This window comes from Bacidia gigantensis, assembly GCF_019456465.1.
Source record: "Bacidia gigantensis strain McMullin 20006 chromosome Unknown contig_231, whole genome shotgun sequence".
Lineage (NCBI taxonomy): Eukaryota > Fungi > Ascomycota > Lecanoromycetes > Lecanorales > Ramalinaceae > Bacidia > Bacidia gigantensis.
Window position 1 is genome coordinate 1194266 of NW_025408598.1, and position 16571 is coordinate 1210836.

At 49.3% G+C, this 16571-nt stretch overlaps 5 protein-coding genes across 5 annotated transcripts; 2 read left to right on the forward strand and 3 right to left on the reverse strand.

Moving 5' to 3' along the window:
• Window positions 1-69: 69 nt before the first annotated feature.
• On the reverse strand, window positions 70-927 carry KY384_004389 (uncharacterized protein; the record flags this gene model as incomplete). Its single annotated transcript, XM_044812895.1, has 1 exon — window positions 70-927. The coding sequence occupies one exon, from the start codon at window positions 925-927 to the stop codon at window positions 70-72; it is 858 nt and encodes a 285-aa protein (XP_044670315.1).
• A 454-nt stretch (window positions 928-1381) lies between these two features.
• KY384_004390 (uncharacterized protein) lies at window positions 1382-8851 on the forward strand (the record flags this gene model as incomplete). The annotated part of the gene is made up of 4 exons (XM_044812896.1): window positions 1382-1673; window positions 1727-6168; window positions 6219-7872; window positions 8289-8851. The coding sequence occupies 4 exons, from the start codon at window positions 1382-1384 to the stop codon at window positions 8849-8851; spliced, it is 6951 nt and encodes a 2316-aa protein (XP_044670316.1).
• Window positions 8852-9456: 605 nt separating this feature from the next.
• COX11 (Cytochrome c oxidase assembly protein cox11, mitochondrial) lies at window positions 9457-9978 on the forward strand (the record flags this gene model as incomplete). The annotated part of the gene is made up of 2 exons (XM_044812897.1): window positions 9457-9459; window positions 9511-9978. The coding sequence occupies 2 exons, from the start codon at window positions 9457-9459 to the stop codon at window positions 9976-9978; spliced, it is 471 nt and encodes a 156-aa protein (XP_044670317.1).
• Window positions 9979-10928: 950 nt separating this feature from the next.
• Window positions 10929-14250, reverse strand: KY384_004392 (uncharacterized protein; the record flags this gene model as incomplete). The annotated part of the gene is made up of 2 exons (XM_044812898.1): window positions 10929-11599; window positions 11652-14250. 2 exons carry the CDS (start codon window positions 14248-14250, stop codon window positions 10929-10931), a joined length of 3270 nt encoding a protein of 1089 aa, XP_044670318.1.
• Window positions 14251-14631: 381 nt separating this feature from the next.
• Window positions 14632-15546, reverse strand: KY384_004393 (uncharacterized protein; the record flags this gene model as incomplete). Its single annotated transcript, XM_044812899.1, has 1 exon — window positions 14632-15546. One exon carries the CDS (start codon window positions 15544-15546, stop codon window positions 14632-14634), a length of 915 nt encoding a protein of 304 aa, XP_044670319.1.
• Between the last annotated feature and the right edge of the window lie 1025 nt (window positions 15547-16571).

Genomic DNA, 16571 nt, shown 5'->3' on the forward strand with positions numbered 1-16571 from the left:
GCAAGCACTTTACATCAGCTCGCCCTAGACTCCACGCTAAAGCACAACTTCATGATATCCTTCGGATCTTCATTTCTTCAGGTGAGAGTAATCCTTCAAGACGCCTGCCATGTGCGTGTTGGTAGTCTTTCCTCCCCTCCGTGTTTTTTTCTTTTTCTCCGCTTCCAGCTTCACCGGCTTTCTTATGGCTTTGTTTTTATTTGCTGGCACCAGACCATTCCTCTCTAGCTCCTCAGCGAGAATCTTAGGATCTGGGAGCCGAATTTTCTCCCATATATCCTGAAATTCCTCATCGATCTGATACGAGAGGGACGAATCATTTGCCCACATCATTTTTGCATGATTGTCTTTCTTGTTCCTGGTCAAGAGCAGCTTGCCCTCAACCTCTAGCTCGTCAATTGCCGCTTCTGCGCCAGGCCATCCATCACGTACATCTTTGACGCTTAGACCTTGAGCGGTGCGCTGTTGTTGAAGGAACTCCAGTAGAGTGCCCTTCGACCGTATGTTGTGAATAGGTCGAAACCGATACGTGCCTTCCCCTCCATCATCTTTGCGCTCAAATTCGACTTTCTCATGTTGCATCAGTATGCTACCCAGTGTTCGCCTGTAGCGTTCCCCTTGATGCTGCACTGAAAGATACGATATGATGTCTGTAAGGGTCTGGGGAGTAGTTTTCCCTTTCAAATATTCTACAGCGTACGTGACCTGGGTCATCATATTGTTGCCTTTTCCCGTGTCAGCAGGCTGAGAGTAAGCAGTATGCTGCTCCGGCCTTTTTCGCTTGAGATCGTTCTTCGAACTTTGAGATGACAGAGGAGGAGTAGACATGCGGTCTGGGGCAGCGTTGACAGTCCGCTTATTGATCTTTGTTGCGGACGAACTGACATGACTCTTAAAAGTCGACATTTGATTCGAGAGGTACGACATTGTGACAGCGCTGGTGTAAAGAACGTATCACAGGAGTCAGCAACACGTGTTTCCTTTCTCCAAATGCTGAAGAGGCCGGCTCTTGCAGCTAGGGTGCTCACAGAAGGTGTGTTGGGTCACATCAGCATTCAGCAGAGGGTTGATCATTTACGCTTCGCGCTAGTGAACGTTTCCGGAGCTGCTAGCTGCATATTGATTCTCTTACTTTTGACGCTCTTTCGCGATCATACATGCCAGTAAAACAATTGCTAGCCCATCCGCTCCCTCTCAAGACAAAACCCGGATGCGGGCGATAAATCTCGAGAATCTAGACGCGTCAAAGAGAGCTGACACATGTGGGCTCCACGACATTCCCATCCCCGTCCCGACCTGTGCATCTAAGGACCCTAAACCTGAGCATCTCTTACATGGCTGCTACTCACAAGTGGTGATCTTGCAGCTTTAGACTGCCGCGATGGCGGTCGCCGAGCTTGACATACCTCAACTTTCCACTTTCTGTGCCCTCCCTCAGACATCCATCAACACTATCCTTGATGCTCCAACGGCCGAACTCGTTCAGACAGTGCTGCGCAATATCTCTGCAAAGGCCAAAGAATATTATGAGCTGAAATCAGAAAGACTTCGCTCAAGCGTTGAATTGGAAGCTACAGTACGAGGATCAGAAACCAAGAACAAGACGCTAAAAGCCCAGCTTGCGAAAAGCGACAATGAAGCTCGCGAAGTGAAGCAGAGGCTTCAAGAAGAAGGTATCGTGTGATCTATCCAAGTGCTTGCCTCAGCCTCTAATAGCGAGTTGTAGAAACCGCACGAGCGTCAGTCGAATCGGAGCTCCGTGAGCTTCGAACTTCAAGTTCCACTTCTGCGTCAGACTTAGAGGAACTCAAAGCTCGTGTTGACACTCTGGAAAGTACCAATCGAGAGAAACTTTCGCTACTGGATGCCAAGTCCATCGCCCATGACAACCTAGCTACTGAACTTGAAGCTCAACACCAGAAAATCGTAGATCTACGGAAGCAAGTCTCTACATTAGAACAATCACTTGATGAAGAAAGGACTGCGTTGTCGGCAGCTAAATTCAGGGAGGAAAATCAAAAGTACTCCACGGAACAGCTACAAAGGAGGAACGACTACCTCGACAATGAACTCAAAGCTAAAGCCAGCGAGCAGACTAAATTCCGGAAGGAGAAGAGCAACCAGGTCGCTCAACTCGAGCGTGAAAATGAGGAATACTCGGCACAGATTCGCCAATTGCAGAATACCGAAGCTAACATTCGAAGAACGTTGGAAGAGGTCACGGAAAAGGCTGACGAGCGGTCTCAACGCATCCTCATCCTGCAGGAAGAATTTCTACAGAAAGACAACAATTTCCAGCTCGAGTTGGCTTCTGCCAATCGTCTTGCTCAGCTACGAGAGAATTCTGCCACAGTTGAGCGTGAAAGGGCTCAAGATCTCTCAAATCAGCTGGAACAGATCAGAGAGAGAGCCACCACGGAGATTGGACGGATCCAGGCTGAACTCGACACCGAGCACAACACGAAGGAGGAGGCAGAGAATAAGGTAGCAGAACTTGAAGTGCAAGTCGAGCACCTGCAAGCTGACATTGCCAATGTGCATGACCGCGAGCTAGCGCCAAGCACGCCTCACAAGGGAGTCAATGGGTTTCACGCAATGTCTCCAGCTGCAGACGATGGGACACCTCGATCTTTCTCACCTGGGTCATCGCGCTTGAAAGGTAGCTTCAGCATGACTCGTCTTGTAAGCGAAAACAATGAGCTTAAGCGCCAGGCAAATGTCGAAAAACGTAGGAATGAACAATTAACAAGCACTATCGACGGCTTGATGGCCGACATGGAAAGCCAGTCCCCTGTGATCGAGGATCTCAAGACGGAACATGTTCGACTAGAATCCGAGGTAACGGAGCTCTCTTCGTTGATCGACTCTCTCGGCAAAGAGCGTGACCAGGCTATCAAGGCCGCCAAAAGGCAAGAAGGGCAAGTCGATGTCAAAATCCAGGAGAGCGAAATCCTCCGCCAACAGCTCCGAGATCTCAGTTCGCAGATTAAGATGCTACTGTTAGAGGCACACCTTCGCGACCAAGGACAACAGGACGTTAGTGCGGAAGGGCGTGCCCAACTGCAGCAATTGGCGCTCGGCGATGAAAATACAGACTTAGCAGGAGGGACGCCAACGGACCGATTCATTAACGAGAACCTTGTGTCATTCCGAGATATTGTAGAGCTCCAGGAACAAAATAATAAGCTACTGACTCTGACCCGAGAGATCGGTCAGCGCATGGAGCACGAAGAAGTCATGCGAAAGGAGTCGGCGGCTGCACACAACTGGGAAGATCTACAGCAGAAATACGAGCGATGCAAAGACGAAATAAAATCGCTTGTTACCCAATCCCAGAGCTATATTCGAGAGCGCGATATGTTCCGGAACATGTTGGCACACCGAGGGCAGCTGCCGCGCACTAATGATGGTGACTCTATACTTGGCGAGAAAACGACGACCGCCTCCGTTCAAGATCAGCTAATGGACAGCATCGAAGAAAGCTCCGCCTCACAAGACAAGCCTGACTATGCGAAGTTGCTCAGAGACATGCAAGCACATCTTGATGCTTATAGAAACGAAACAGCGACAGACCGATCCACCATGAAGGAGCAAGTTGACGAGCTGTCCAAGATTAATAATAACCTTCGGAGTGAAGCTATGCGACATGGTAACCATGCCACTCTTGTAAACGAACGCAACGAAATGCTTCAATCAAATTACAATATGCTCAAGAACGAGAATGTCGAGCTCCAGAAGCGATCACAGACTTACTATGAAAGCGCTGCAAAGCAAGATCTACGTGTCTCTCAAGCCGCCGAGGACTTGGTCGAGGCCCGTGGCATCATAGACAGCATGAGGAACGAGACTGCTAACCTCAAAGCCGAAAAAGAGTTCTGGAAGAGCGTGGAGAAGCGAATTACCGATGATAACGAAAACCTGATTCATGAGCGTGGTCGGCTAAATTCCCTCAATGCTAGCTTGCAGAGTTTGCTTAACGAGAGAGAGCATTCAGACAATGAAATACGACGACGACTCCAGTCCCAGGTTGATAGTCTTGAAGCAGATCTACAGAAGACAACGACAAGTCTTCGGGAACAGACTGAGGAGAGTAAGCGCATTTCTTCACGGCGGGAGTATGAGGCAGATCAAAATCAGAAGCGGATTGACGATTTTGCCACAAGTCTCAGTAGTACCAAGGAAGAACTTGCTAAGGCAAGTAATACAAAAGATCACCTCACCCGCCAGGTGGATGAATTAACAATAGAGCTTCGAAGTGCTAAGGAACGACTTGATGTCCTGCAGACCGCAAGTACATCCCGAAACACCTTGGATTCTAACGCAGACGGGGCTCAAGATTCGACTCTCAGCCAGGAGCAGGAGCTGAGCGTCAGGGTATCGGAGCTACAAAGAGATTGCGACTTGTTGAATAAAGAGGTTGAAGACTTGAAATCCCAAGTTGAGCAGTACAAAACCATCAGCCAGGCTTCGGAAGATGAGCTTAACAGTTTGAACGAGACTCAAGACCTTTTGCGTCATGACACGGACCAACTTCTCGGCGAAAAAGATATGAAGATTAAAGAATTGGATCAAAAAAAGCAGGATATTGCAGCTGAGCTGACCAATGTCAATGCCGAAGTGGCCGAACACCGTGATAGACAAGCTCAAAACGAAAGAGGTCTCGAAGAGCAACGGAAGAATTTTGAGAACCAATTAGCGCAGGTGAAGGATGAGGACGAGCGTCATGCTGCGCAGGCCAAGTACTACCAGGAAGACCTCAAGAAACAAGCGGAAATTGCTCGAGAAGCTCAAGAAAATTACGATCGGGAGCTTGTTAAGCATGCCGACGCAAGGAAAGACTTGCAGCAAATCCGAGCCGACCTCAATGGTGTCAAGATTGAATTGGTAGAAGCAAAGACAACTGCTGAGACAGCGCGATTGAGCCTTAGCCAGAACGAGGAGAGTTGGACTGATACAAGCGACCGCTTGCAAAGGGAGATTACAGAGCTCAGGTCGGCGAGACAGGACCTCAAAGTCCAGAATGATCGACTACATCAACAGCTTGAGACTCTGACGGCAGTTCGAAAGCGTGTCGTCGATGACCCAAATCAAACCGAGGATATCTCAGCAAACGCCGGATTGGAAAACTTGCAGGAGGTTGTCAAATATCTTCGACGCGAAAAAGAAATCGTGGATGTTCAGCTTGAAGTTTCGTCCCAAGAGGGAAAACGGCTTAAGCAGCAACTAGATTATAACCAGTCGCAGTTGGATGACACGCGCCTGAAGTTGAACCAGCAACGTCGAACAGAGGCAGAAAGCGAACGCTCTTCTCTCGACCACAAGAAACTCTTGGAGACAATTCAGGACCTAAATACTCACCGTGAATCAAATGTAACGCTTAGAGCCGAGGTCCGACAGGCCCAAAGCGGTCTTGCTGCCAGGTCAAAAGAATTAGATGAGCTGAGAGTGCAATTAGATCCTCTCAAGGAGGAAATACAAGATCTGAAAGGCGAGCGTGAGACTCATGAGGCAGAGGTCAAGTTACACAAGGAGAACGCCGATCGCTGGCAGGAACGAGCCCAGAACGTCCTCCAAAAGTATGATCGTATCGATCCTGCGGAATTAGAGGCTCTCAAGGAGCAGATCAAAGCTCTGGAAATTGAAAGGGAAAAGCTACAGTCATCGAATCAAGCCTTACAAGAACAACTTGACGCAGCGAGAGGCCAGGCTACTGAGGCGCAAGAACAAACCACTGAGCGTGTTGAAACCATGAGAGCTCGACTGACGGAGCAATTTAAAGGTCGGTCGAAGACACTCTCGGACCGCATCAAAGAGAAAGATATAACTCTAAAGGAGGCCGCAATTGAGAAGCAAAATCTTGTAGAACGCTTGACTGGCCTTTCAGAGCTACAGAATCAATTAGAGACAACAAAAGCAGAAAGGGATGACGCCATCAAGAAGGCAGAAGGGACAAAAGATGTGTCTGCTACTAAAGCACATACTGAAGGAGAAGAGGGTGAAGTGGACGAGGCTGAGGACCGCGATCAGCCTAGAACCACGACTGACGCAATCCAAATCAAACTTCAGTCTACGGAGGCAAGGCTCAATCAAGAGCTAGCTAGTCTAGCAAATGTTCGAGATGAGCTTTCCATTTCAGAAGCAAGAGCGACAGAACTTCAAGCGCAGACTGTGAGTTATCTTTGTTGAGGCCTTTGCTGTGAATGCTAACAAAGGCTTAGAGAGAACTTCAAACGACTATTAATCAAATGGACACACAGATATCCCAGCTTCGAGAGTTGCAGAACAGACCGTCTGAAACTTCCAATGTTGACGGTTTGGAGGCTCAAGTGACTAAATTGAAGGAAGACCTTGTATTGGCTCAAGCCGTCAACGCGTCTGCTGATAATGTGAACATATCAGATGGATCTAAATCAATTGCCGAACAAGTATCAGAGCGTGCAGATATAGTACGCCAGGAATTGGAGCGCCAACACCAAGAGAGTGTAAAAGCCAGCCAAGAGAATTATGAGAAACGTGCCACCAACATGAAAAGCCAACTGACCAAGAAGTTGGTGGAAGGGAAAGCGCAGATTCTGAAAGATGCCGTAGCGGAGCACGAAAAGACCATGCAAGCTTTGAGAGATGACCACCAGCAAGAATTAGAGATCCTCCGGGTGAAATACGAGGGCGAGATAAAAGCACTTAAAACGTACGAGGGAGTCGGATCATCAGAGCAGCAAGGACCATCGGCAGAGCAGAGTGTTGAGACGCCCGTCAAGGAAACCGTGGCATTGAAAGCAGAAGAGCGACCTAGTGTAGCAAATTGGAAACCGACAGAGGAAGAAGCTCGATCATTTGTACAATCCAACGAAGTCATCAGAAGCATCCTCAGGGCTAACATCTCGAACCAAGTCAACAAGCAAAAGGAGGCCTTGGTGAAATCGACGAGAGAGGAGCACGAAAAACATCTAACAGAACGACTGGCGGAAGTTCAACAAGCGGCCGAAGCTGCCAAAAGCTTAGCAATTAAGAATGAATTGGATCTGTATGACAAAAAGAAGGCGGTCCAGCTTAATGCGGCCAACAATAGAGAAAAATCATCCCAGTTCAAGCTCCAAATGGTTGGTAAAGCTGCCCAGGATACTCCTCAGAAAGCGGTGAAGGATGTTTGGGATACGGTGAAAGATGCAAAGCCTCCTCCGGCTACGATGACGCAAACGCAGCAAGCTGCTCCTCAATCAAACCCTTTCGCTCGACCGGTTTCAGGAACACAAGGCTCAACGGCTTCTCAACCAAAGCTCCAACAGCCTAGCGTCAATCGTCAATCGACAAACACCAGTGCCGTCATTCGACCAAATCAATCTCAACCTCCTCCTCAGCCGTCTTCGCAAAGCACACGTCAGTCTAGCGGTAAGGGCACTGCTACAGCTTCCGGTATATTCGGTCAGCCAACCCCACTGCGACAGTCGCCTCAGCCCCCCTCACCTAAACCGCAGCCGCAATCAGAAGCTCAGTCGGCATCAAACGAGCCGTCGGCCAAGTCTTCGCAGCCTCCCATCAATGCTGACACTTCTCAGAGGCAGCCATCTAGGGGACCTAGTCAAGCAAATGCAGGTGCACCGAACGCTCCCTCAAGATCTCAGCAATCAGGGCTACCAGTGGCGAGGGGTGGGACCATCCGCGGGAGTTCGCGAGGCCGAGGAACATCCGGTATTGGCCGTGGAGGTCCAACGGTGGATACTAATAGAGCTCAAGGCCAGCCGGCAAGTCGTGGTAGCCCAAATAGTAGTGGGCTGAATGCAGGTGCAAAACAGTTCGTTCCTGGGAACAAGAGGCCGCGAGAGGATTCACAGGGTCCGCAAGGTACAGATGGGTCAGGAAAGAGAGTCAAGGGTGAGGATTCAATTCAGTGAGAAGAGAGAATTGTCCTTTCATCGTCTGTTTTTGCTTTGAAGCATCTAGCAATGGCGCTGAAGATCCGGGCAATGGGCATTTCGGCACTATGGCTATGGTGAGGACTCAGAAGCGTTGCATATTGGAGCCTGAGGTGCACCTCTACGGCTGTTTGAAAGCAATATTTGTACATATATACCCTTCATACTGTGATTCCGGCGGAGGTTGACATCATGGCCTTGTCTGAATGAAAAAGCAGCTTGTCCGCTCTAGCAACATTGGGTGCATCTGTGCACTCTACGCTCGTTTAGAATTAGTCCTTCCCACCTGCACCCTCGTAATTGCAATCTCTAAGTGACGTCTTGTATCTCAGACAACACAACCTCCAGTGCAATCGAAAATGACATCTCGGCCAGAAAGGCAACCCACAAGCTCGAGGCCGCCAACGCGCTACAGCCCCGATGCACTGATACACCCCACCATTTCCCTGACGGGCAAGCATCAGATCACGGTCGGGCCCAAAGCAATCCTTCAACTTCGCTCACACATCGATTCAACGTACACCTCAATTAGCATAGGGGCAGGTGCCATCTTAGCCGAGCGTGCTAGTATAGGGTATCTCTCCCCTCCCACGCTTTCTTCGGGGTCTCCGCCTGCAGAAACCATTGTCATCGGCGACGGTGTCCTTATCGAGACAAATGCCACCGTCGAAGCAGCTTCAGTGGGAGCATATACAGTCGTAGAGGCGAGAGCAAAATTAGGGAAAGGAGCGCTCATAGGGGCCAACTGCAAAATCTGCTCTTCAGTAGAGATCGCGCCTGGGGAGGAAGTGGGGGATGGGACAATAGTGTGGGGCAGCGGGAGCTGGTCGGAAAGGAGAGCAGAGCCTTCAGGCAGAGGATTGCATGCTCCAACTCTGAGGAAAGGGATGGTCGAGGCTTTGGGGGAGGGGTTAAGGGCCGCTTGGAGCGTGAAGTAGAACGTGGAAGCCAGGAAGCGCAATGTAGCTGGCGAGAGCGGAAATAGCTTCACCTAGCACAACAGAATCTTAGAAAGCATCCAGAGAAGTGCTCTCATCGACTGTACAGTCACATCCTCGGCTTTGGTCCGTTGTCTACAACGTCGGAGCCACGTTGAATCGTCGTAAATATTTATCTAATTCCGCAAATGGACTAGCTCCAGCACAGATATGTGCGTCATGTCAAGTCTCGATGCTGAACATCTGCATCCGTGACTTGAGTGCTGGTGGACTACGAATGTTCAAAATACCTCCCCTCACAAGCCGACTGCTACAAAGATCATATTTGGGACTTCCTCGTCCTTCTACACCAAATGATTTGCCCTCTGTACGCTTGTTCCAGCACATCTCTAAACAGCGAATCGTTACTTCGAGCTCCCACAAGCAATATGCCGCTCGTCCTTTGCAGCAGAGACCCCAGCCCTACAATCAGAACAATCAATCTGTGCTGTAAGTATGCATCTCTACGGTCGCGGGATCGAATTGACCAGGAACCTAGGTACTACACCCTCAGCGTCATCCTTGGAACAGTGGCGCTATCGTATGGATCGGTTCCCATGTACAAGATGGTCATTATCCTCCCATGAGTACCCGAAGATACTTTCTAAGTCGGTATGTAGATCTGCCAGCAAATGGGCTGGGGTGGTCAGCCTATCAAATCCATACATGGTCAGGACGAAGACCACACAGCCCGTGTCACACCCGTCACAGACTCTCGCCGCCTCCGCATCACATTCAATGGCTCCGTATCAGACGTTCTACCCTGGAAGTTCACGCCCCAGCAGCGCGAAGTCCGGGTGCTCCCTGGTGAAACTGCGCTTGCTTTCTACACCGCCACCAATAGGAGTAGTGACGATATCATTGGGATTGCTACGTACAGCGTGACCCCTGCGCAGGTGGCTCCGTACTTCAGCAAGATACAGTGCTTTTGCTTTGAGGAGCAGCGGCTGAATGCGGGCGAGACTGTGGATATGCCAGTATTCTTCTATATTGATCCGGATTTCATCAATGACCCGAATATGACGAGGATTGATACTATCACTTTGTCATACACTTTCTTCAGTACGTCGAAAGTTCAGTTTCTCTGAGACTTTTGGAAAGCAGAGGCTAATGATGGTTGACAGAAGCGAAGTATGACAAAAATGGCCATCTTCTACCAGTGCCAATGGGTTGAAATGCCATCCCACGACCACTCTCCTCGTTCGACCTTAGCGTCGTAGCTATCTTTTGCTGGAGAGAAACGCAGAACAAGTCTCCAGGATCGTAACAGATCTCGGATGACTCGCTCCCAAAGATATCGTCACTGCTATAGGTGGCTCTGCAGCCACTGCCAAGGGATGCCTCATGCTCTATGTTGCTCTCGGGATTGACGACTCAGGCCTTTAATTTGCCCACACGCATTCCGTCGCCATGTTGTTCCGACCTTGAGTCCTGGAATGTAGAACTTTTTGAAACAAATAAGGATGACTGGCGACCAAACTCAACTTGCAGACTACCCTGATCTACTTGAGTACGATAAAAGTTGGGCACTTACGCGATGTAATCTCAAAGTAAGTGGCTTCGAACGGTTCTGCGGGCTCGTTTTCAATCACAATCTATCATGTTGCCTCAGTAACCCCAGGATCGTCGAAGCACTCCCAAATGGAAGCTTACATCTGTGAAAACGTCGTCTTACGACACAACGGACGAGAGGACTGTTCAGACCACTGTGGCGCTATGAAGTGTCTGATAGGTAATTGGTATCATCAGTTCACAGGATGTCACATCTTTTGGTAGTCCTCTGTAAGGCAAGAGTTGAAGTTGGTTTTCAGAGACCAGTTCAGACTTTATCCAGTCTGATGCACATTTAGACTCACACCATATCACAAAAGATCAATCGATCATTTGATAATATCTAAGCCGACGATCATAGCTCAAACAGCATCATACATACGTACATGACTAGATTAGCACTCGCTTCTTTTCCTCCTATGCCAGGAGCGATACAAGTGGTTATGCATTGCATAATTTCAGCGACGATCCCAGCAACGATGCACAATCACTTCTTCAACTGCTTTCCTTTCCCGGTTCCACCCTTCCCTCGTCCCTTCTTCGGTTTTACATCAGAATCCTCGTCTACGATGACATCCACCTCATCCTCCTCCTCCTCTTTGACCTGCTTCCCTTTTCCCTTCCCCTTTCCCTTCTCGCCGCCCGCAGGAGCTGCCTTTTTGCCTTTCCTCTTTGTTGGGGCTTTGACATACTTGTCTTTCTTTAAATCCAGCGGCTCGTCATCACTTCCCACGGGCTTATCGGCTCCACTTTCGACCCCACTGTCGCTCTCGTCCATAGCCTCCTCCAGATCAGGTCGCTCCTTATCCTTCTTCTTCGGCGCGACAACCTGGCTGGCTTTCATGTAAGGCAGGGGATGAGTCCGCGCGTTGTATGAACGAGTGAATGCGCTCTTGGCTTGGGTTTCAATTTTAATCAATTCTTGGTCCATGGGTCCTACCCCAAGTTCCATCATTGCGTCCCTATCGTCTTTGGTCAAAAAGTATGAATCCATAAGATCGATGATCGGGTTAACGGCCTCTTCGCCGTGTCTTTCGAGTTCTTTGATTAACCGGTACCATAAAAGTGAGAAGTATTGTTGACGGATCTCATGACGATCACCAGAGCTACGGAGGCGCATATGGCCTTGTATCTCCTTGATGAAGCGCGAAAGCTTTCCTGCACATCTGTTCAGTATGCATAGGAACGTTATGAAAATAGACTACCATACCAAATTTGCTATTTTGACCGAGCCATGTGGTGAACCGAGTTTGGCTGCCCGCTTGCGAGCCAGCAACAAAGCTGGCAGGCCGCACAAAGCCAAATACTGCATGAGTAGGCATGAGAGACCACTGTTGCTGAGACCCGTGAATCATTCGATCGACAAGGTCTCCGTCACTGATGCTGGAAGCAGCCTTCTCCGCAAGCTCAAGCCATTTGAGATTATGTTCCCGTCCAGAATATTGGCCCGCAGCCAATGGTCTCGTCCCTAGATAATTTTCTTGTAACATGAGCGAGCTGAACTCATGATCGTTGAAGTAAAGTTCTATCTTGTCGTTCAGAGTAGCTTTGCTGCTTGAAGCGAACATGCCTCCGCCGAGAATTTTACTAACGATGTCCCAGGGCTTGAGTATAATGTTCTTCTCCCATGATTTGGACATCTTCTTTCCCTTATCAAAGTCCATCGCCTCCTGATCGATCTTTGCTGTTGAAAGCATGTTGATGACTTGGCGTATATCCGCATTACTACCTTCAATCAAGGCGTTGATGACCGATGGAGGCACATTGATATGCTCTCTGAAGCAGATAGTCATCATACGTTGCCGTACTTGGTCCACTGTTGGCCTACGAAACGGTAGATCGTAAGCCACACTGTCAAACGGCCTCATCTTAGGAAGCTTTCGGTCATTGCAGATTAGTATTATTGGAATGTGAGCCTTTTTACAAGTTGCTGCCATTGCCCCTACGCCACCACGGTCGCCAGCGGACATTCCGTCGACTTCATCCATAATCAAGACCAGCTTTTTCTTGCCTTGCTCAACTTGTTTTCCGTCTCCAGCAAAGTAGCCCATCAGAGATGTCGTATCAAGGACACCTTTCAGACCACTCTCCACTAGTGACTTGCTGCGAGTGTCACTCGCGTTACTTTCTACTATGTCATAACCCTCAAGTTTAGCAGCTAAATGAGCAGCAGTTGTCTTGCCAATACCAGGTGGCCCATGTAAGATCATGGCACGAAAGATGCCGAAGCCGTCTTTTCCTGGCTTCCTAAAGCTGGTCTTCAGATTCATTGGCCATGATCTCAGCCAATTCTGAAGTTTCTCGACCTGACCTTTGTTGCCGCACACCATGTTGGTTGCGCTCGGGGCGTACTTTACTGTCCATAGCTGATTATCGGTCTTTGAAGAAGCCGAGACACCACCATTTGATGTAGGCTTGGTACTGTTACTTGCTTTAGCAGCCTTCTTAGCTTCTTCTCGCTCTTGCTGAACCATTTCCTTTGCGGCTTTCTCAACTGACTCCTCTTCTTTCTTCTTTTTAGCTTCGAATTGTTCAGCCGCCTTACTGTCTCCACCATTAGCAGGTAGCTTTCGGATCAGCTCGAAGAGACCATTCTCATCAATAGTTCGCAGACCGTGTTGCTTGATCGTCTCCAGTTTTTTAGGTCCTGCATCGGTCCCCAAAACAACAAAGCTGGTCTTTTTGCTTGGTCCAGTAGTCACTTTCCCACCATATCGCTTCACAAGCTCTTGGCCAGCATTCCTATCTAAAGTGTCTAGCAAACCAGTAAACACAAAAATGAGACCGGCTAGGCAGTTTTCTGCGCCTTCTGGCAGGGCTGCTGGGGCGCCAGAAGGTGCAGGCTCTGGGCGGGCCTGAGCAGTCCTCCAATCAAACTTCTTTGAGTCATCTCGCGGTGGAGGCGTCGGTGCTCTAACAGTGGGAATATTGTCAAATATGTCATCAACAGCAGTTCTTTGGGCTGCTTCTTCCTCTTTCTTCTTCTTTGGTGTGGCTTTCTTTGCAGGAGACTTTGCAGGAGACTTCGCCTTTGAGGCTTTCGCCTTCTTTAGTGAGGGTTCAACGACTTCCGTATTTTCATTATCTTCGAGATCCGCAGATTTTCTTTTCCGCCCCTTCCCAAGCTTAGCTTTTTTCGCATCATCGTCATCAATTGCGCTAGTCTGCTTCGACACTGCGGCTTTTGATGCGCTTCCAGGCTTTGTACTTGATGGTTTAAATATCTCTTTCTCATCATCGTCACTCTCGTACGCATCTTTGCCTCCTCTACGGCCCGGCTTATAATCTGCCTTGAACATGTCCTCGCCAGACCCGTCTGCATCGTCGAGAATCTTGAGCTTGAAGTCATCATCCTCACTCATATCCTCATCATTGATCTCTTTGTATTGCGGTCGGCCTTTATTTCTGGACGAAACCTTGCCATTGACAGAATCGCCGGCTCCTGCTTTTGATTTGCTTTTCGGCGTAGGCTTTGTAAAACTTCCGTTGACTTCTTTTGCTGGTTGTGTAACTGGCTGAGCCTTTGGTCGTGAAGGCGTGGACCGAGTCGGCTTGGACTTGCCACTAGCAGCAAAGTAGTCTGAAGTTGTTGTAGTTTCTCCCTTGGGAGATTCTTGCTTTACCGCTTTTTTGGGCGGCACCTTCTTGGGGGTTGCTTTCTTAGAGGGTTGTACTTGAACATCGTCATCGCTATCGCTGAGGACTTTTCTCTTTGGCCGCCCCTTGGCCTTCTCCTCCCTCTTTGGCATTGGTTTTTCTTGACTGGACACGCCGCCGCCACCAAAGAAACTCCTGATATCCGAAGGCATTGTGCTCTTACACGTGGGAATCGTAGTGAGCTTTCTTGTCAGGCAGACTTCGTGCTCTGCTGACTAGGCTGCTGAAGTTTAGGAGGACACCCAAGTTGACGCGCTCAGCGCGTCATTGCCAAGAACTTTTTTTTTAATCGGGTGCCGTTTCCTGCCCTGGAAACGTTCGACGCCGCAAATGAAAGTCTACAGACAGCTGTACATGAGAAATGCCTGATAGCGACATTGCGGGAAGGAATTAAGTTTCACTCATACGTCGGAATCACGATTCAGTCCTCTACTCAGCACTATGGGTATCACAACTGAACATACACTCTACAGAATCATGGGCTGCCCTGAATCCTCGCGTTTATATAAAGTTTCCAAAATGCATGCTTCTTCTCACTGCTTACTTTTGTCATCCGCCGAACTGCTCTTCTCCCCTTCATGATGGTGACCCGTAAGTCTTTGTAAAGTGTCTTTGGCTATAGTCTCGATCCCGATCGCTTCGTCTCTGAGCTCTTCAACTTCGTGTTTCGCTTTCTGCAACTCTGATTTGGGAGCCGACGTTGCCGTATCTCTGATTATGGATAGATCCTGCATTCCTGTTTTGAAAACCGAGCTTGCTGATTTATCACCCAATGGTGCAGGAACATCACTGCGGTTGATGTCGGGTTTTTTCAAAATGCTGTTGATGATGCCTCTAGGAGGCAGGACATTGCCCGGGGCGTTATCTTGTGCCGACTGCCTCACTTCCTGGTACATCTTTTCGGTACGATCGATCTCCTCATCAACATCCAGCGGACAATCCGGCTCGAGGAACTCACGCTCTCGCTTCTCGATGTGTTCTCGCAGACTCCGGAGCAGATGGCGATATTGTTCCACCCTCTGAGGCAGACCTTGGCCTTTGAGATAAGTCAATAGGCCAGCAACGACGGTGTTGAGAGCGCCTAGAACGGTGACAGCACCACTTGGGCCGCCAGCTGCGCCAAGGGCTGTGAGTGCGGCACCAACAACGATTTGTAAGAGGAAGAAAGCATTGACTGCATTGGAACTAAGATTGTATCGCCGTTTGACTTTCTGCTCCTCACGAACAGTTCGCTTGTAGATTCCTTCGTTGACGGCTGGTCGGGCAAGAGTCGAGGTAGTGAGGAGACCTGGAGAGTAAATGCCAATCTGTTGCTGGAACTTGACAAGTTTAGGTGGGAGATCATCCAGGGAAACATTGCTATCACTCGTCGTGCCATGTTTTTCGACATCAGGTGCCTCTGTCGAAGTCGGTGCCCCGAACAGGAAGTTGCGTCCGAAGATGCGCATTGAGATGAGAAGCTTCGCGAAATGCTGCGAGGGATCCGCCTGTCTTCCGGTGCACAGTCGCGGTATTTAGACGTAGGATGGGTCAAATTGCAGCAGGACAGAAACAAGTTCGAGGAAAACGCGTTTCAAGTAACAATGGGCAGCGAAGAACGTGAACGTGTAAAGGGAAGACTGGTGGTATCGAAAAAGCGGGGCATGGAGCAGTACAAAATGGAATGGTATCGGGAGGCTTGAACAATCAAGCTGAAGCAGATAGATGATCTATCCAATGGGATCGACTCATCGAGACCCAAGGGTTTCGATACGCGAGGCTTAGGGTTCATCTGACGCTTCGAGACGTGCGGGGGGCCAAAGGATTGATAGAGGCTTGATCTGATATATTATTAGGGTTCGGGGCAGCGGTCAGGCCTGTAGATGTATTCCTTGTTCGTGGACAAGAGGCGCTGTGAAACGTTGCTGGCCGTTGAGTTCGGGCATTTGACAAATCAACGAGTGAGTGATACATGATAAGGCACCCTCGCGGGTCGAAGACATCCTTGGGTCTTCCCATGTGTGCCCTTGGATAGTCACGCTGATTGGGAGCAATATTAAGATGAACAGAGCACGGGCAGGAGCTGTCAGACGGTTGAGAAAAGATCCCTCGGGTGTCCCAATTCGACGGCCTTACCCGTGCTAATGCGGGTTCAAACCGCCCAATTTCCCCATTGGGGTGGAAGGTCGTTGCTAGCACAATCCCCGTCATGCGACCACGACGATCCCTGCACCATCCCTGCAGCTAAAAAACAACAATAATCCTTATTGTTGACCGTGAGGGTGGCAGTAATCTGGTAGAGCTGTTGACCGTTGATACTTGGTGGTGGGGTTCCCTAACCTCTTGCCTCTTTGGTATTAGAGTGAGCGCCACTCTCTCTTTGCATTGTCCTGGCCAAGCTCCCAAGTTGCTCCTCATGCACCTGTTTCTTATCGACTTCTTCAGCTGAAAGTGTCTTGGATCCGAAGCGGCCTCGGATGATGCATAGATTGGT